Source organism: Lissotriton vulgaris, chromosome 6, assembly GCF_964263255.1.
Source record: "Lissotriton vulgaris chromosome 6, aLisVul1.2, whole genome shotgun sequence".
Lineage (NCBI taxonomy): Eukaryota > Metazoa > Chordata > Amphibia > Caudata > Salamandridae > Lissotriton > Lissotriton vulgaris.
In genome coordinates this window covers 251,483,054-251,504,407 of record NC_141694.1, presented here as the reverse complement: position 1 = coordinate 251,504,407, position 21,354 = coordinate 251,483,054, and the positions used below count along the sequence as shown (strand labels likewise).

The 21,354-nt window shown below is 45.2% G+C and overlaps 1 protein-coding gene across 2 annotated transcripts in view; it reads right to left on the bottom strand.

Annotated features, from left to right (window-relative positions):
* The window catches only part of LOC147707089 (b(0,+)-type amino acid transporter 1-like), a 478,142-nt gene that overhangs the window by 300,794 nt on the left and 155,994 nt on the right, over positions 1-21,354 (bottom strand). For both annotated transcript variants that reach the window (XM_086926281.1, XM_086926280.1), the window contains exon 2: positions 18,156-18,289. In XM_086926281.1, coding sequence (XP_086782407.1) covers positions 18,156-18,289 — 134 coding nt within the window. The remainder of the gene's footprint in view (positions 1-18,155; positions 18,290-21,354) is intronic.

Genomic DNA, 21,354 nt, shown 5'->3' with positions numbered 1-21,354 from the left:
GATATTAGTAAATGTTTACATTTTATTTATTTGTTTTTTTCCAAATTTAATCTATATATATTTTTTTAAGGGATATTTTTTTCAAAACACATTGCTTTTTATATTTTGAATATCATGTATTTTATATATCTTATTTATTTGTATTTGATTGCTTCTGTTCTCTTCTAGAAGGAAACTTACTTTGCAATTCTGGCTGGACTACTCCTGCAGGAGCAGGACCAAAACTGATTTTTATATGGCAGGTCTCTGTCTTGAGCAGCGCAGTGAGAAAAAAAACATAGGATGGGATTCATTCAAAGCAACTTCAATCATCGTGGTTTTTGTTGCAGTAGATGCTGTAAATGCAACAGATGTGCCCTGATGTTGGTCTTGTGTACCCTGTGCGCAAGTAGGTCAAGTTAGTCTGGGGTTATTGGGTTCCCATCTAAAGGGGGCTTGGCATGCCAGCTCGGACTGGACTGTTCCTATTGGGAAAGGACCAAGACAGATGTACAAATGACTTGTCTCTATCTTCAGAGGCATAGGGGCCCATTATGATGTCTGGCGGATTGCCCCCGCCAGGCTGGCGGTAGCCACCGCCAATAGATAAATAAACAAAGGAAGAGTGTCCGTCAGTATGGCGTTAATAAAGTGAAAATAGCACGTAAAATATGAGGCCAGCTGTATGTGGTCAAAGGACTGGACCAACTTTCAAGAAAAAATACATGATTTTTTCAGGAAACCCTCACTCACCCTAGTGGTGACATGCTTCAACATCGGGTCCACTAGGGAGATCGAGTACCTCCCCAGTGTGCTGCGATGCCAGGAGACTGCGGAGCAGGTTTGTGAGAGTGAAGAGTGAAAAAGTTAAGTGTGGTTAAAAATGTCAGAGGTTGTACCAAAAAATCATTTATTAGCTGGTCAACCGGACATATTAAAATTAAATTGACTATGTGCAGGGAAACTAACCAAAAGGAATACTGGTGTTTCCCTATTAGGGGAAGGTCAACATGTTTCTGCCCTTTAAGTGTATGAATTTACAGGGCTTTCATCAGGACCAGTATGCGAGTGTTGCCTCAACAGGTATGGGCGCGCTAAGGCCCACCCTGCCAAAGGCTGTGAAAGTTAAAAATAGCACTATGTGTAAAAAATGGTGCGTTAAAAGTACAAACCAAAAGGCTAGGGGATTTACCTCTGTTGCGAGGAGCCCAGAAGTCTGTAGACAAATGATAGACAGACAGACAAACAACACACAAAACATATAAACAAAAACAAACAATCATTATTGATCATGTTTTATGGCCGTTACACTAATATTGTGGCGTGATACGTGCTAACAAACCTATCAATGGCCGTGGCCGAGATGGATGACATTGCAGAATAGAAGTTGTGCCCAAGAACCAAGGTGATGGGCCTCAACTAGAACCAGAGACAAGTAATCTCGCACAAGGCGTTGCACAATTGGTGAGGCAATTTAAATGGAGGCTTGCAGTGCTAAGTCCATCCGTGTGGGAAGCCAGGCGGCTGCCCGTAATTATAACACTACCTGTAGTATGGCGGCGGAGAAATAATCCCCGAGGTGTAGCGTAAAAAACAGTGCTACGTTGTGGTTACTCGTAGCCCTGCTGGCCGTGGAATTAGAGAACTAATTAGGCACGCAAAGTAATGAAACATAAAAGTGAAACAATCCTCACTTGTACTCAATGTGAACCACGCCCCATAGATTCAGGGGGGGGTGGGAGCGACAATGGCACACCCTATTAAGGTAAGGGGAAAATATAAACACAGAACGGAGAGTTTAAGGGATCTGGCAGGATCTCACACACAAACACTTAACTTCAGAGGATGTCCAAAGAGTTGATCTTACGCCCGCAACGCTCAGCACCCACTCGGCACCTAGCTGTCCCCCGCTGGATCTCGTGGATCCCGAGCGAGGGGCAAGCCCGGCGCTAAGAGGGGGAGGCGTCGAGGCGTCTGCCAATGGGAGACGCTGATTTGACAGCGAGGCTTGGGAAGCAAGCCCTGTACTCCCGCGAGCAATGTACTCGAGGCGGCGAGTTCGAAACGAGGCTTGGGATACAAGCTCCGTGGGCATGCGCGCGCAAGACTAGAGGCAAGGATTATTTGGAAACGAGGCTTGGCAAGCAAGCCTCAGAGAATCAAGTAATTGGGCTTTAAAACGGAGGTCTGTTTTAGATTTGCAATGCGGACTTTTTTGGCAATAGAAGTTCATGGCTGAAGAATAATTTCTGAAAAATAACTTCTGAAAAATGATTTCAGCAAGTTAAAAAGTAAATGACTAGTTAGGATTACAATGAGTAATGCACCAGGAGTATTATTAGTAGAGATGTGGTACATTGTTTTCACATAGTTAGAGCTGCAGTCTAGGTAGATACCCTCATGTAGAAAAAAACTTATTTTGGGCAGAAACATGTTGACCTTCCCCTAACAGGGAAACACCAGTATTCCTTTTGGTTAGTTTCCCTGCACATAGTCAATTTAATTTTAATATGTCAGGTTGACCAGCTAATAAATGATTTTTTGGTACAACCTCTGACATTTTTAACCACACTTAACTTTTTCACTCTTCACTCTCACAAACCTGCTCCGCAGTCTCCTGGCGTCGCAGCACACTGGGGAGGTACTCTATCTCCCTAGTGGACCCGATGATGAAGCATGTCACCACTAGGGTGAGTGAGGGTTTCCTGAAAAAATCATGTATTTTTTCTTGAAAGTTGGTCCAGTCCTTTGACCACATACAGCTGGCCTCATATTTTACGTGCTATTTTCACTTTATTAACGCCATACTGACGGACACTCTTCCTTTGTTTATTTAACTATTGACTGGGGACTAAGAGTGCCCTTGAACCCTGTCTCTCCCTTTGTTGACGGGTAGCCACCGCCAGCCTGGCGGGGGCAATCCGCCCGACATCCAGGCTCATTTCCCCCCGTCATATTAGTATGGCGGGGGGACCTCAGCGGATGGAAAGACCGTCTGCCGCTTTTCCGCCCCATAGCCTTGCGGCCGGGGCAGAAAAGGAATAATATGGTGGCGGTGTCTATCAGACACCGCCAGCCATATTATGATGGGCGTCTGTAGGTGCCTTTCCGCGGCGGCAATGCCGCCACAGAAAGGCATGCTCTCTTCCCTCTGGGGGCCCCCTGCGGGCCCCCAAAGTGAAGGAGAGGTGGGGGTGCACACGGGGGGTACCTGTGGTACCCCCTTCATTTGCATAAACAAAGCGGCAGGCACCGCGTGGTGCCTGCTGCTTTGTTTATGCAAATGCATCAGTGCATTTTTAGCATTTTAGTGGTCGGTGCAGAGAGCACCGCCCGCCATAACGCTAAAAATGCAGGATGTGCCCGGTACTGTGGCGGGCACATCCTAATACCCCCATGGGACCCCCGCCCTTATGGCGGGTGGTCCCGAATTCCGACAGGATGGCGGGCGGACAAAGTCCGCCCGTCATCCTAATGAGCCCCTTAGTGTGGAGAGAAAAAAGACTGAGAAGCAGTTCCAAGCAATTGCTAGTGACTGAGATTAATACAAGCATTCCTTCCATTAGCTGTTTTTTTCTGTTGCAGTTGTTACGGGTGGGACCAGAGGTGGGTCCTGTGATCACTGAGCCACAGGACTCAAGCTACACCTCAATGACTAGGCTTAAGTAAGCCAAAATGGGTATGGGGTTGCTTGTGTTACCATATAGAAGGGACCTGAACTGACAGCTCAGTCTGGACAATTCCTATTGAAGCAGGACCAAGACTTATTTGTATTCCATTGTTTTTGTTACAGTCAACACCCTAAGTGAGACAGGTGAGATTGGCATGCCCACATGATTGAAGCTGTACCTCATGCGGTTAATGTATGCTGAAACCAGCTTTCCTGATTAGAGAAGACAGGTCTTGAAATTTCTGGCTGGGTTATTCTTACTGGAACAAGACCAAAAGTGATTTGCATATGGCTGGTCTCTGTCTCAAGACACAGAGTGAGAAACAAATTATCAAACATTTTGGACAAGGATTCGTCCCAAGCAGTTGTCAGAGAATGAAAATTCAAGCACTGCTTCTAACACAGTTTTGTTTTGCTGCAGTATGCGCCCTAGAGACAAGTGTATGCCATATAAGGGTCCAGTGATTACTGTTCCAGATGATTCAAGCTATACCTTATTGACTAAGCCTAAGCAGGCCAAAAGTGGTTAGCAATTGCGTATATTCCTTATGGCTGGGATACCCGCCACCCCCTCTCAACACAATCCCCAAGGATGGGAAACCGGAAACAGTTCTGAACTTTTGGAAGACGGGAGGGAGTGACCCTCCCGGCCGTATTTATTAAAATATGAAACAAAATTAAAACATTAAAATAACAGTTTCATATTATGTACAATTTCATTACCACATTGCGATGTTTGGCTAACCTTAACATATTCTCTAATACAAAGGTTCTCCTAGCCGAACTAACATCCTACAAAACATCTAACTTGAAATTTTGAAATTGTACATCCTAACGTTTAAGGGCCAACGGCAAGGTCGTAACCGGTGTCAAGATCCCTAACCAGAAATATCCCCCTCACTTGTGAGGGGCGACCGCACAGAGGTGTACCTCGAGTGCAACTACCAATTTCCCTTGACTTGACGGGGGCCCCAATAAACTCGACGCCACTTAAAGGTCGTCCGAGGACTCGTGTGAGGAATCTAGAAGGTAGCGTAGACCCCCCCCAAACCCCACACAACTTACCACATCTGCCGTCGCAGATGTCCTGGCCCCGGGAAATTCTCCAGGAGGGGGCTGTAGCCCCTCCTACCCAGGAAGGGGCCTTGACCGCCTTTCCTTTCCTTTCGGCGGCCCATCCTTAGAAGGGACCGCCTTCCCCGTTGAGGGGCCAATGGCCACCTCCCTCGAGCGCTCCCATCCGTAATGGGTGACGCCCACTCATAGGGATCTTCCAATTAGTGCTCACCGATCATGACCTTACCGCCCGACCAAAATAAATACGACAGTTCTAAACTAAATGACTAAATTACTTAAAAGACAGTTAAAGCAACAACTTTATTAAAAGCATGCTACTGATCAACACTAGAGCAGGATTACTTTATTTGCAAAACATACCGCAAATTGACCATTTCTTTATTGCATATTCAAAGTTATCACGATAATAATCCGGACCTGCAAACAACAGAGTTACCACATCAAACTTTATTCAAAACCACTTGCTGTCCTCAGGGGCTGGTGGGTGGGTCAAAATTGGCTCTTCGTTCCGTCTCGAGCTCACGTGCAGCGAGGTGGTGCAGCTTCAGAGCACAGGAACAAGAGGATGCTTCCTTGGCTTGTTGCTCCTTTTATCCATCTTCAGGGCGGGCGTAAACCCGCCCCGGCCTGCCCCGAGGGCGTGGCCCGGCCGCGTCAGTGTCTAGGCCAGCCCACTCTAGGGCGGGAAAAGGCGCGCCCCGGCTACGCCGCTTCGGGCATACCAGCCGAGACTCGCCTCCCGCCCAAGATGGCTTCCCGGGGGGATCGTGGTACTCCGCCATAAGTTCGGGGGGACCGAATGGTCGCCCCTTTCCATATGGCTGGGATACCCGCCACCCCCTCTCAACACAATCCCCAAGGATGGGAAACCGGAAACAGTTCTGAACTTTTGGAAGACGGGAGGGAGTGACCCTCCCGGCCGTATTTATTAAAATATTAAACAAAATTAAAACATTAAAATAACAGTTTCATATTATGTACAATTTCATTACCACATTGCGATGTTTGGCTAACCTTAACATATTCTCTAATACAAAGGTTCTCCTAGCCGAACTAACATCCTACAAAACATCTAACTTGAAATTTTGAAATTGTACATCCTAACGTTTAAGGGCCAACGGCAAGGTCGTAACCGGTGTCAAGATCCCTAACCAGAAATATCCCCCTCACTTGTGAGGGGCGACCGCACAGAGGTGTACCTCGAGTGCAACTACCAATTTCCCTTGACTTGACGGGGGCCCCAATAAACTCGACGCCACTTAAAGGTCGTCCGAGGACTCGTGTGAGGAATCTAGAAGGTAGCGTAGACCCCCCCCCCCAAACCCCACACAACTTACCACATCTGCCGTCGCAGATGTCCTGGCCCCGGGAAATTCTCCAGGAGGGGGCTGTAGCCCCTCCTACCCAGGAAGGGGCCTTGACCGCCTTTCCTTTCCTTTCGGCGGCCCATCCTTAGAAGGGACCGCCTTCCCCGTTGAGGGGCCAATGGCCACCTCCCTCGAGCGCTCCCATCCGTAATGGGTGACGCCCACTCATAGGGATCTTCCAATTAGTGCTCACCGATCATGACCTTACCGCCACAGGCCGGATAGTTGACCGGCTATCCGGACCCCCCACAACACTCCTACCTAAAGGTCATGTCTTAAAGTCTTTAGCCAAGCTATACAGTCTCCTATGAGTAACTCGTTCCCCACCCGGGACAAATGAACACCATCCCCCAAATACATACTGTCACCAGTAATACAACCATGCGAAATAGAATGCAGTGAATTGGAACGGAACAATCTACTCACTTTGTTATTAATTTTTCTTACTGAATGATTCAGAGCGGAAACAGAAATAGCCCCCCGCCATACTTTTCGTGGGATCATATGTGACCATGCAATCGTGCACCCTGGAACTCTCCTCGCCAACCAACTTACAGTGGAAAGCATCGCCTCAAGAAGAAGTCGTCTACCAGTGGTGACCAAATCATTGCCCCCAAGATGTACTATGACTATAGACGGCGGTGACCTCGTCCGCCCTAGCAAACCCTCAAAAAATGATTGAAACTGGTCAATACAGAGTCCGCCCTTTCCGTAGAAGGACACACTGTACCCGTATTCCCCAGCCACGTGAATCATGTCACCTGCTTTGAATACGTCCGCGGCACGCCTCACGTATGAGTGGCCCACGACCCACACCTCCTTTTTCACAGCCGGTGAAGTCTGACCGCTGGCCCGGTGTTGGGTCGACTGCATAGTCCGCCCCGCCTCGTAGGCTTGCGCAACTGAAACCAAACAAAAACAAGAAGCGTGAGTACATCGTTACAGCTTCACAACATGTGCAACCGCACATACCTCTTATAACAGTTGGAGGACCAACGCCCCACACGTTTAACTTGTTCGACATTCAGACCCCTGGCTGTAGCCTCTGTAGCAGCCCCTATCCGAAAGGAATGGGTCCCAAACTCGCCCGGGTTCAAGCCCGCAGCAATAATCGACATCGCAAGCACCCGCTGAAACTGAAACCTCGTCAGTGGGGTGGCGTCAGCGTGTCTCAACAAGGTCCCCCCCCATGATGCCACCCTTTGTGCTAAATATTCCTCTACACAACTCACCGGGCACATGGAGGACCCGGGGATCCTTTGTATGATTATGCAATCACCCATCGCACCCTGATCGGTCTTGGACCTGACGAACGAGACAGTCATTGTCTCCCCTCTGATCTGAACGTGCTCTTGGCACAGTCCCCCCATCACGTCCTGCTTGTTCCTCGCCACTAGTTCGCTTGCCCGCATAGCCCCATGGAATGCCAGCGTAAAAGCGGCTCGGAATAACACTGTTTCATACTGGGATGAACATGTTGCAGGGAGTCTAGATAGTAACAGGGCCAACCTATCCAAACCTATCGGGCGCCTTTCATCTACTCTGCGACCCTCAAGGCGTTGCCACCCACGTAGCGCTTTTTGCACAACGAAAGACGCTGTCGGGTCCTGGATCCCATGAGCCCTAGCCACAAAGGAAATGGCGGCCCGATGCCTCTGGGCCGTAGCCACTGATTTGCCTGCCTGACGTAAAGACAGCAGGAATTTCACTACCAACTCCTCCTGGCCCCAAAGCTCCCCTCTAGCCGCCCCCAAAAAGGCCCAATAGGAACAGAACGCCCCTTCATATGCCTTCCTCGTCCTGGGTGCTAAACTCTCTCCCACGAGGTTCTGTAATTCAGGGCACCGAGAGACCAGAGAGCTTCGGGAAAGGGTGCTGCCACCGGGTCCGCTGTGGGCAGAAAACCCCAGAAGGCCTGCATACGAAAACGAGAAAGCGCATCAGCCGCCTGGTTCATCACCCCCGGGACATGTCTTGCCTTAAATAGTACATTCAATTGCATACACAATAACACAATTTCTTTGAGCAATCTCAAAATCCATTTGCATCGTGCTGCCTGGCTATTGATACACTCAACAACGGTCATGTTATCAGACCAGAATACCACAGAGTGATCTCTGAACCCCTCGGGCCAAGTTCTCAGGGCCACCAGAATGGGAAAAAGTTCTAGGAAAGCAATGTTACTTGTCAGACCACTATCATGCCACCATGACGGCCATTTTTGTGCCGACCACTGAGTGCCGAATATGGCACCAAAACCAATGCTCCCTGCCGAATCTGTCCACAGCCCCAGCTCCTCAGAGGACACGGCCGGTTTGTTCCAGACAATTCGACCATTGAAATCCGCCAGAAATGCCAACCAAATGCGCATGTCCTGGCGAACCTCTGCCGAGAGTCTTGTGCGATGATGACCCTCCTTCAGGCCGACCATGGCTTGAGCGATCGAGCGAGAAAAGGGGCGGGCCATCGGTATAACTCTTAGGGCAAAATTCAACTGTCCCACCAATTGCTGTAATTGATGCAGCTTAACTTTAGACTCGCTTATACACATTTGCAGGGATGCCCTGAATCTTAACACTTTGTCACCTGGTAAACGAAAACAACCTTCTTCGGAATCGAGCTCGATCCCCAGAAACTCGAGGCAAGTCGAGGGACCCACGGTCTTACCTGGTGCCAATGGCACGCCCAACTGATTCATCAAGACACAAAATGCAGTCAATGCCTGTCCACATTCCGGATCCCCGGCTGCCCCCAGAAACAAAAAGTCATCGAGATAATGCATAACATGTTGAAACCCCGTCTTCTTTGTGAAGACCCATTGCAGGAAGCAACTGAACTTTTCGAAATAGGCACACGATATAGAGCACCCCATTGGCATACACCTATCCATGTAATAGTGACCCTGAAACATGAAACCAAGGAGACGCTGATCGTCTGGATGTACCGGGAGCAACCGGAACGCTGACTCGATATCAGATTTTGCCATCAGCGCACCGGGCCCCAGGCGATTCAATATGGCTACGGCCTCATCGAAGGATGCGTACCGCACCGAACACACTTCCGGGTCTATCGCATCGTTTACGGAAAGACCACGTGGGGCTGATAAATTATGTATCAGCCGAAATTCACCCGGGTCCTTCTTGGGGACCACCCCTAAAGGGGAACAAACAAAGTTAGCAACTGGTGGCACATTAAATGGACCGGCGACTCGACCTCGAGCCACCTCCTTCCCGATCTTTTCCTGTACCACGGTCGTATGCTGTAAGACCGATATCTGGTTTTTACATTTTGCTATACCCTGAAACTCCCCCACTGGGATGCGGAAACCATATGAAAATCCGTTCCGCAACACCCCAGCGGAAGCGTGATCCGGGTACTCGCTGAGCCAGGGAATCATTGCCATGGTATCAATCGGAGTAGGTAAAGGCGCCCCTCGGACTATGTCAGACCTGTTTGGCGCCTCCTCTACCCCCGTTATCACCCGTTTTGGCTCTGCACATGGACTCAGGATGGGATGATTGGCCACACCCCCCACATTCGTGCCTAAATTTGCATGACCCTTGGGGCCTAGTACATTTCCCCCTGTTAAAATTCCAACAAACCCCCCTTTTACCTGCGTTGCCGATTGGCCTCGAGTGATTGTCGTTACTCGTACCTGATCGAAAGGGCGTCCCCGCATATTGGCGGGAGGATTCACCAACGTTACTCCCTACCAATGGCACCTTCAACATACCAGAATCCTCCATTTTGGACCAGGACACAGAATCATAACAATCCCAAGTTAAGTTTTTATCATGCTCTTTCGCTTTTCTGAAAATATTATCGTAACAAAACCAAAGGTTGCCCTCGTGAGATACTGAATACCCCATGATCCGTGACTGATAAATCGGTAATTCGGGCAGCAATTCGGGCCTACGTTCACCCAAGATGGATGTAAAGACCCCCCATGCTTTGCCCCAATTACCAATGTTTTCATTTACCTTAAAGGCGGCCATCTTTGCGCGCCAAACACTCGGATGCATGAGCTCCTTCTGGCTCTTAACATGCTCCATCTCATAATGATCGGTAAGCAACGAGAAGATGTTTATATACTCCCCTGCCCATATCTTCTCTTTGATAGCCAGAGGGACATGTTGACCCAACTTTTCCCTTCGAGAGGGTGCCGACTCATCCCTCGCAATCGGCAATGGCCGCTTACCTGAACCGGAAGCTGTATCTGCGACTGGACCTGACCCAGGTGGTTTCTCCACTGCCGCAGCCGGCGATGGTGCCTTCGTCGCTTCCCTTGTTTCCCGCAGCTGCTTCATCAACACCTGCGCATCGTCAGCCGTGGCGCCCTTGCTACCTTTACCCAACCACGCTGCTAATTGTGCTGCCAGCTCGGGCGGCATATCCTCCCCGGACACGGGGGTGACCACCACGGGAATCGGATTCCCTTCTTCCGGCACAGGGGTGGGCGCTTCGAGTGGCGTACAGGGAACTGGGATGTCTCCCCCAGCTGCTCCCCTTCTGGGCCTCTTGCCTTTTCCTCCTGGAGCTGTTCCTGCACGAGGACGTTTCGGCCCCCCTTCCTCGTCTTTCTCCGCCATTCGCTTCTTTAGGTCGGTCACCTCTTTCATGAGAACACGCAGCATCTGGTCGGTAGTCATTCGCTTTCCCGCCTTCTTAGGCATTCTCCGACAGAGTATCTGCAAAACAAACAAGAAAGATTACAACGCTCAAAATTGGCTCTTCGTTCCGTCTCGAGCTCACGTGCAGCGAGGTGGTGCAGCTTCAGAGCACAGGAACAAGAGGATGCTTCCTTGGCTTGTTGCTCCTTTTATCCATCTTCAGGGCGGGCGTAAACCCGCCCCGGCCTGCCCCGAGGGCGTGGCCCGGCCGCGTCAGTGTCTAGGCCAGCCCACTCTAGGGCGGGAAAAGGCGCGCCCCGGCTACGCCGCTTCGGGCATACCAGCCGAGACTCGCCTCCCGCCCAAGATGGCTTCCCGGGGGGATCGTGGTACTCCGCCATAAGTTCGGGGGGACCGAATGGTCGCCCCTTTCCATTCTTGAGGAGAGATGGCCTAGCAATGTGGACTGGACAGTTCTTTTTGGAGTTGGACCAAGATTACTTTGCATATGGCTAGTCTCTTTGTGGAGAGTCATTGTGAGAAAACAAATGATAGACTGGATTGTGCCTGAGCAGCTTCCAATTGTTGAGATTAATTCAAGCCCCCCTTCCATCACTTTGTTTTATTTTGATTGCAGTAGACCCCCTGAATGTGATGGGTATGCCCAGACATGGGTCCCGTACGCGCTGTGCCATATAACTCCAGCTTTACCATATTAAAAAGACCTAAGTAGTTTAAAATTGATTTGGCTTTCCATGTGTTCTTATCTAGAGGGGACCTGGTATGGCAGTTTTGGCTGGATTGTTCCTAATGGACCAGGAACCAGTCTGATTTGCTTTCAGATGACACGTGTCTTCAGAGACAGAATGAGAAAAAAATGATGGATTGGGATGTGGCCCAACTGATTGCCAGTGGCGAATTCAATTATTTCTTTCATCATCTTGTTGTTTGTTGGTTTTTCAGAATTCAGCTAAGAAACTGTGTTTGCATATTTGTTCCTACTGGCAGGGTCAAAATGTATTTGCATATAGCTTGATTCAAACTGAAGTGGCATGGAGTGCAAAATAACGACGGATTGGGATGAGGCCCCAAGTGATTCCCAGTGGCTGAGATTAATTCAAGCATTCCCTTCATCACTGTTTTGTATACTTATTGTGTTGCCCTAAGTGGGATGGCTATGCCCAGACGTAGGTTCCATGCACACAGGGTAACTAGAACCAAGCTGTACAAGGCTGATGAGCCTATAACTAGGGTGAAACCATTCTTGGGTTACTTGTGTTCTGGTTCAGGGAGGACCTGGCTTGGCAGTTCGGGCAGGAATGCTCCTATTGGAGCAGGGTCAAGGCTGATTTGCATATAGCTGTGTCAAAACTGAGGTGGCATAGTATGCAAAATAACAATGGATTGGAATGCAGCCCGCGTGATTACCAGTGGCTGAAATTAATTCAAGCATTCAACCCAGTAATGTTTTGTATACTTATTTTAGTTGGGAGCAGTAATTCAAGGGCCAAAGGCAATCAAGTATCAAACTTTGTTTGTTTTCTCTGCTTTACAGGGTTTATGAATGTTCCTGGGTTCTGATTAACACCTTTTGTAGGGGAAGCAAGGACCGTGAACTGGTCCTATTCTGGTGAAATGTGGGCACTGGACAATTCCACCCAATTTTGGTAGGGGTACACAGCATTTCAACATATGTCCTCTGCAAGCCTTATGACCTTCTGGTCCTGAACTTGTTCTAAAACAGGAACAATGGACGGCTTACTTCTTGGATAACCTTGCTACAATGCGTAATTCAGTCAAAATGTCTTCTGTGCAGAAAAAGGATTCTGTTACATTTGTTAGGGACAAAAGTTTTAAAAGTTTACATGCAATTTTTAGACTTCCTGTTTCTTGTGATTCTGACATGTTTGAAGTTACTGTGTTAGAGCTAGACAAATATGTTTTCAGAAGAAACAGTGAACATGAATATGTTCCTGAACAGACGGAATTGGCATTAGATTGTAAGTTCGGGCTTCTACACAACAATACAGTCATGCATATTTGCAATCCAACGATTCAAGAACGTCTTTGGGTCAATGTTGATGCCGCTTTAAAAGAGATTCTTGCTATTGTTCGCAGGGCAGAACATTTGAGGAATTGTGCTGAGGCACTCAAACAGAATGTTTTGGGCACAGACATTGTGGGTAGAATGAAACTTAGTACTGATAAAAAAATTACCTCTAATTTCTACAGAGATAAATCTAAATCAAAACTGCAAACTAAGCATGGTCATTGTAATAGAAGAGTTCCTTTAGCTTTTAGCAAGAATTATCCTGCTGCAAAACTGAGCTGTAACAATTGTAGAATTATTAAACATCTTGCAAAAGCTTGCAGGAAGAATAATATGTGTGTTAAATGTGTGAATGAGTATGATGACAAGAAGGGTGACAATTTGGATTCAGAGTTCAATTCAGTAAGGGGTGACTTAGTGATGAATGTTCAAAATAATCTGATTATGAACATTAGTGATGCTGCATGCAAGAGCAAACCAGAATGTTGTATGACTATAGGTGGTGTTGAAGTTACAAATTATGCTGACTCTGATTCACCATATACCATCATTAATGAAGAAATCTTTGTTTGTTAATAAGGTGGATAACATACTGATAGAATCGATATACACCCAGAAGGGTATAGTGATGAATGTATTGACATGTTGGGATACAGATGGTTTGCATTTTCTTTTGAAACCAGACATGCCAGAGCTAAGTTGTATGTTGTGAAGAAGGACCCCTGTTTTAGTGTGGTTTGATCAAAAGAAACAGCACATCATGCTGGATCCTAAGAGTAGTTAACAAGTGTTAGTAGTTGATTAAGGTACAACTTTGGGTCACAAAATGTTTAAGGAATTTCCAAATGTATTCAGTAGAACTTTGGGTAATCTCAAGGGGTTTGAACACTAAATTATGCTAGCAGAAAATGCTATTCCTAAATTTCATATGGTCTAGAACATTCCCCTTATGACTGGAGACAAAGTGTCTGAAGATAGGCAGGGTTCAGGGCAGTTTTTTTAAGCGATTTAAGCTTCTAACTGGATTTCTCCACTGTTGATGGTATGTCGCAGCAATGGCAAAATCGGGTTGTGTGTGGATTTTCGTCACTTAAATAATAACATTATAATTAACAGATTTTCAAAATAATGAGATGGCCACATATCCCAACGGAGCCAAATATTTTTCAACGATTGAACTTTCTTCTGTGTATCATCAGATATATTTGTCTTCTGATTCAATTAAATTCACATCCTTTATCACTCCTTTTGCCTGCTTCCAGTTCAAGCACATGCTGTTTTAGCTGGATGAGAATAATGCCATCTTGCTAGATAGGATGCCATTTATTCAGAATGGATGGCCTAAAAAAGAGTCTTAGTAAGCCATGTAATCCTTTTTGGGAAGTGGGGTCAGAATTATCCACAGAGAATTGATTCTTACTAATAGGTGACAGAATTAAACTGCCTGGTATGTTATGTGGTGTAATCAGGGGATTAAGCCATGAAGGTTGTTTTGGAATTACCAGAATAAAGACTGTAGTAAAGAAATTATTTTGGTGGCCTGGAATGGACATAGAGACTGAAAGGTTTGTGAGCAACTGTAAAAATTGTTCAATGGCGAACAAATCTTTACACACATTATGGCCACCGAGGTGTGTAGGTTTGATTCCTAGGTTACATTGGGAATGTGTTGCCATTGATATAATGGGTTCAATAGGCATTTCCAGGAAATATGTTTTGTTGGATTTGTTCACAAAATGGCCAATGATCAAAGTAGTGGATGTGGCGGATACTGATTCAGTGTTGAAAATGTTGATATCAGACTTTCATTCCAGAGGGTAATCAAGTATCTTTAGTTAGCGACAATGGTGTCCTGTTTATGTTTTGCAAAGCGAAAGTTTATTTTGAGGAAATAGGTATAATACACCGAACTACATCATTGTATAATTCTAGTAGTAAAGGCACAGTGGAAAGTTTGAACCATGTTATTGAAGGCGTTATTTAGTCTGCAATGAATTCTAAAGACTATTGGGTTATCCAGCTGTTTGGGCTTACTGTGTCTCTAGTAGTGATAACACTGGTTTGGCTCCGATTGTTATGCCGAGAAGAAGGAAACCACATTCTAGATATAATCCGGATTTGTTATTCTAGAGTAGAATAGTCTTTGGATGGTCGTTGTGATAGACTGTTGGAAAAGCATGACAATAATAATGGGGAGAGGATGTAGCCTTACGGTTAAAGCTGTCGAACTCGAAGCTGGGGATCCAGGTTCGAGTTTTGGCAACGACGCTCAAGATCCTGTGATTCTGGACAAATCACTTAGGGCCAGATGTAGGAACCCTAATACCGGTCGGTTACAGGCGAAATTACCGAATTTCGTCCGTCACTGACCGGTATTAGGTAATTGGGATGTAGGAGGCTACATTTCAGATTCGGAAAATTACCGAATAAGTATTTAAGAATTCTATAAATTACCGATTTAATAATTACCGATTCGGTAAATTACTGAATCTGAAATGTAGGAAGCACTCGAATGAGTGCTTTTCACCTGTAAGGATTTGTTATTTACCACCAACTACAAGTTGCTGGTAAATAACGAAAACCGTTAAAACAGCAATTTTGTGCTTTTTTAACAGTGCCATGTGGCAGACATACATGCCTTTAGGGCATGAATGTGTGCCACATGTGCACCCATGCACTATTCAGGGGTGCAACAGGGTGTCAATGTGACTCCCTGCCACCCTTGTAGGTCTTACCCCCATACCGATTCGGTATTTACCGAATCGGTATTCCCCATCCATTCCTATGGGCCTCCGAATCGGTATTCACCGAATTTTACAGATTCGGTAAAAATGACAGAATACCTACATACCATTTACCCATTCTAAAATACCGAATCTCCCTGGGCCCTTAATCTCCCTGTGCCTAACAAAAAAAATGAATGTAACGATGCTCATATAAAGCGCTCTGAGACCCGATGTCTCTGGTCTATTTTGGACTATATGAAACTTAAAAAAAAAAAAAAAATACTAATTACAAAGTTAAACATAGTGTTCAACCCCTCTATATTAAAGTAGGGGATTGGGTGCTTATTTAGGAACCTATCAAAGTGCAGAAAGGCAAGAGTCAGCCTGGAGAAGAGGTACTGCAAAAAGCAGTAAGGTTAAAGGATGTGGAGCATGATGATGATGATTTTGAGTGGGTACAGGTACTTCAAAGTCTAGCCAAGAAACAGATTATAATTCTGGAATCACTCATTCAGAATCTATTCATGAGAATAGTGGTGAAACTCAGTACACCACCAACTATCTTTTTGATATGGAATAGAAGGATAAGTTAGTGACGACAGACTTGATTGAGTCAAAAAGGCGTAGGAGGCCTCTGCATAGGTTAAAAGATTTTATTGTTCATAATAAGTAAGAGTTTATGCAAGTATGCTTAGAACTTGTGTGTTTTATTTTATATTACTCAATGCGTTGTTTAATGTTATGTTATTACATACAATTGGTGTTCAATGCTATTTTGTTTTGTTATTTATGTTTGTGGATTTGTTATATTGTTAAATTTGATGTATTGTTTAAAATTGTTGTAATGAAGTGATGTGTTGCAGCTTACATCACTGTGGAATTAATTCCCGACACTGGGATTAAATTCCACAGAGATCGGGCAGTTGGAATGAGATGCTGGTGGGCGGCTTGGCGTGGCATTACCCTCCTCTGCTTAATAAATGCACTTTTACTAAAGAAAGGAGTAGGATATTCATTACACACTGTGTTTTGGATTTTTCCACCAGTGAGTCTCACAATCATGCAAGTTCAATGTGGGGCTTCCTGTTACATGAATTGAGACTCCAGAGCAACTTTCGGACACAAACGTAAGTACCCCAAAGTGCCCCCTTTTGAGAGATGGCTACCGTCCTCCCTACGTGGTCAATGTAGTGCTAGTGTGCTAGTCGTAGATACAGCATAATTTATAGGGAAGAAGCAAACTATTTCACTAGTCACCGACAAGGGGTGATGCCCTCTGTCTTCCCATGTGTAAAACGTTGTACCAGTGTCCGATATCTAGGGTCGTTCACTTCCGTGTGAGAGTCAGGAGCGAAAGGTGTTCACTGTTTGCATGGTCAAGGATGAGTATGGAGCCTTCTCAGTGCCTGACAGTGCACAGAAGGGAATCCATTTGGCTCCCCTTTGTGTTTATAGAAACAGAATATGGCGGATCGCTTTGTGTAAGGAAGCCCAACTTTGCATTCCTTATCTTACCCCAGATTGCTGTTGCAGAGGGTTACAGTGTCCTGTGGGTGGGGGTGATACTGCCTTTTGTAGTTTGTCAGCAGTTCCCCTGGCAGAGGACTCACATTTCTTTCTCATCCCTGCATGATTTCCTTCACAAAAAAGAGTTTGTCTGCTGCTTGGGCATTGAAACACATCTGTAGCTGAACTAGTTGGAACCATTTAGTTGAAACTTCTGTTGTCCCAGGACCTAGTTGGAACTCCTGTTTCCAAGGCTCTGGGGTATGCTGATCATACAATACCTAAGAGGAGGCGCTACCTAACTTTGAACTATGTTAAAGTGCTGACTGGCCTGTCCTGGGACTAAACACTGATCAGCTTAACCAGTACTTTGATCCAGAATCCAGAGATGGGCTCTACAGAAGTACAAGCTTCAGTGGTCGCTCTATATGATGACAGAACGGCGTAAAATCATGTGCCCTTTTGAAGTGACATTAAGATCCATACTTACAAGGAAATGGTGGAGCACAGAGATGTGCCAAATTTAGCAGTACCGCGAACCGCCATTTCCAAAATGCAGAGATGCACCGTATTTGCAATCTTACAGCACATCCCTGTGTTTTTCCTACCGCTGGCACTAAAAAATAGCTGCCTAGCTCCAACGCAGTCACCCTTGCACCGTAGTGCAAGGGTGCTTGCATTGCAGGGAATGATTGTTTATGTGCAGGAACACCTTCCTGCTCAAACAATCATTAATGGGGTTTTGTCCTTTCTATGTGGGCTGCAGAATGCTAGGTCTTGTGAAACTACAATCCTAGATTTCAGAAGAGCGACCCTATAATTGTAATCTAGCTTCATGTCAAATAAGTCTCAGTCCTTTAGTGACAGAACACTCTCAGTGATGAGGAATGCTGGTTCTGGTGGCTAACAGGACTAATGTATCCACTCCAATGATCTGTATTTGACCTCATAGTCACAGGTTCAAATCCTGGAAGGTCCCCTTAGCCTTTCATTCTTCTGAGGTTGATAAAATGAGTACCATTGAGTTGGGTAGCAATAAACACCTTTTACCTGTCAACAGTATGAAGAAACATCTCAGAAGATGATGTTATGGTGTTATTCTTTCTACTGTAAGTAATATAAAATGCATTGTAAAATGCAAAGGCCATTGATGGCAGCTTCCATACTTACCCCCAACTGACAGCCACAGCTCCTGATGCCAGAAGCTCACCCGTGCTCATTACGGTGAAGTAGCTGATGTTCACCATGATATAAAGACAGGTGACTAGTGGGACAGCGATCATCAACGCTCTTGGAAGATTCACCTGGAAGATACAACAAAAAACATGTTCTACATATGAATATAAAAGGTACAAATTACATGAATATGTGTTGTTACGCTGTAGACGTTGAGTACTGAGCACACAGACCATGAACACTGAACTTACCACCTTGTGCTGTACATAAAATAGCTGGCTAAGTGTTCCTGCTCCTCCACAACAAAACACAGCCGGAATACACTCCACCTGCCATTTCTTATTGAGATAATTTGTCCCATGGATAGAAATGCACACATTTTGGACTATAAATCAAAGGTTGTTCTAAAACTCAGGGGAGGAAGGTCAAATTCAAATATACTTTTCTGACTGATGGCACAGTGTGTCCATTGGTGGCAAAGCATTATTCCAATATTCCAGAAGCTTAATTCAAATTATTGCCTTGGGGCCTTATTTATACATTTGGGGGGGGGGGGGTTAAATGTTATGCTCAGTGGTAAATGTGTAAACTACTGATATTTGGAGCAATTGTTTTGCTGTAACGCTTTTTACTGCCTTACAGACTGTATGTAACTATTATTTTACAGACGGAAACAAAGGGAAAAAATCCCCCTAATAGTCACATATCTCTTCAGTGTGATTTTATCTTGCTGCACAAGTGTAAACCCTTGCCTTCTGGTTTTGGTTAAACACAGTTGTTAAAACAAACACACGTGAAAGAAGGCCATTACATACACCATATCTGCAGCTGCACAGAGGATAATATTCTTTTTTGCAAAAAAAAAAAAAAGATGCCAGCTCCCGCCGCGCCCTGGATGGCAGGGGAGCCGGTGGGGCCATAGGGGCTATGGGACATTCCCACATGGCCACCAACATTGCATACAGTTGTTGAGTCCCCACGGTTGGCGACTATGAAATGAGTAGAGTAGACCAATTTCATATTCGATGTTCCTGCAGGGGAGTGCCCCATAATTCCAAATAAGATATTTTTGCTTTTATTTTTAGATCCTGGTGTTGCCCCTAGAAGGAGTAGGGGCTCCACCCACCAAGTATTTGTTTTAAGGTTGGGGGTGTTGCAGAGAGTGCAGCAGTCCCTCTAAGAACATTTTTAAAAACTGGCAGTAAGCAAGTAATTGAATACATGACCCCAGAACAGCTTCAAATCATTCCAAGCTGGAGTTGTGGACCCCTTGTGGTTGGTTCTATGGCTACATTTTGAAGCCTGAAGAGTGCGAGCAAAAGACTCAGTACATGTTTATGGTTGTTTTGAATAAACATGCTTTATTTAAAATATTTTTGTAACAGTAACAATTATTAATCATAGCCAAAATACTTGGGAATACATTGGATTAAAGTTATTGATAAATTATTGTGGTGATTTATTGACAAAGTCAATAGGTTTGCTTTATATGTGTTGAAGTACTGATACCCTAATAAAGCCAATAGACATGCCTTTTCTATTTTAGAATTCTGAACCTTTGAGGAAGCCAGGAGGTCTATCTTATTAAAATGACAGCCTTCATATTGTTACTTTCCAATAAAAAAAACTTGGAAATTCACTGACAAAAACAATGGTTAAAGTCGCTTTATAGTTCGGTATGGAAATAACTGGAAACCAGAGAATAAGACCCCTGAACCAAATATGGGGGAGCAGAACCGAGAAAGAAAAGACCAACTGAGAAAAAAATTCTACCCCTAAGAACATCGTATTTTACATTTTAAAAAACTTAGAAATTCACTGAAAAACTGGTGAAAGGGGCATTATAGATGAGTACAAATGTTGTTATGCTCACCTGTTCAGCTGTAAATTGGACAAACAGCACCACTATGTAGCAGACTGGCATAATTGCTGGTGTTGACAATTGAGTGCCAGTGCTAAGCACCCTCGAACCACTGGTTCGAATTAAGCACTCCTTATCCGATTATGTCCCCTCTACAAAAAAAGACCAAGTGTTGTGTCTTTCATTTCACAGGAAGCATGACCTTGGTTTGAGGAGCTAATCTCCCCCTTCCTGGCAACCCATTGTTTCAGCAGATGTTATGCAGAGATCAGGAGTGAAAGCTCTGGGGTTCAGACAGAGAAATGAAATTAGCGTCTTGCAAACACTATTGCCAAGATTCAGTCAGGCAGAATAACAAGCTATAAAACATAGAGAAAAGGGTTTCTTGCCAGAATCACATTGTTCATTGACTTTGTCAAATGAATTTACCCGTACTCAGTGAATCTGGCTAATGTATCATATGTCTGAGAGAAGTTAATCTTTGTCTATGTTGTACTTTTGAAACAAAAGATCTCTGCACTTTGTTGTACAAACATTTACCACATATTACATTTTTAAATGCCACTGGTTAAAAAAATCTCATTCAAGCTTGAATCCATAATGTGATCTTTTGTAGAGCTTCACAAAACATGTTATGGTAAAGGTAGAACTATCGCTATTTTGAAGTTCTGAGGGACAAGGTCTTAATTCAATGAATAACACAAGATGTTGTACAGTGGAGAAGCAAAAACTTGGGTCTAGCTGGTGCACTAGTCTTACAGTGCAAAGATGCATTGGATGCTCTGCTTAAAAGTAGGTACAATGAGAGAAATATCTGGAAAATTAATCTGCATGAAGTATATATCTCAGGGGGAGGGGTATTGAAAATGGAGCCAACAGAGAGGGATTAGCGTCTTCTATTGCAATAGTGCTCGTAATCTTTTTGACCTACTTCAAGTTCAGCTAATTCACTCACTATCTAACAAAATATTTGTGGCCTTTAGAAGCATTCATGATTTTAGTAAAGAAAAATAATACAGGTTTTGCAGAAGACTTAAAGCATTCCCTGTCTTCCAGGAAATCATATAGATGCTCGTGTCATTCAGCATTCCTTGTAAGAAACTGAAACTATAGCCTAGGGCACGGGTACTCATAGTACGGCCCACGGGCCGCCAGCGGCCGGCCAAGCCTTCTTTGGCAGCCCGCGGACCTTGCAGACATCTTACCTGTGTTATAAAAAAAAATATTTAATAGTGTCAGACAACACTGCAGGTTGCAGCAGACTCTCAGAGACTCTGCTCTATGGCGGCCGGGGGATTCTAGTGATTGTCAGAGTGGAAATGCAGGGGCGCT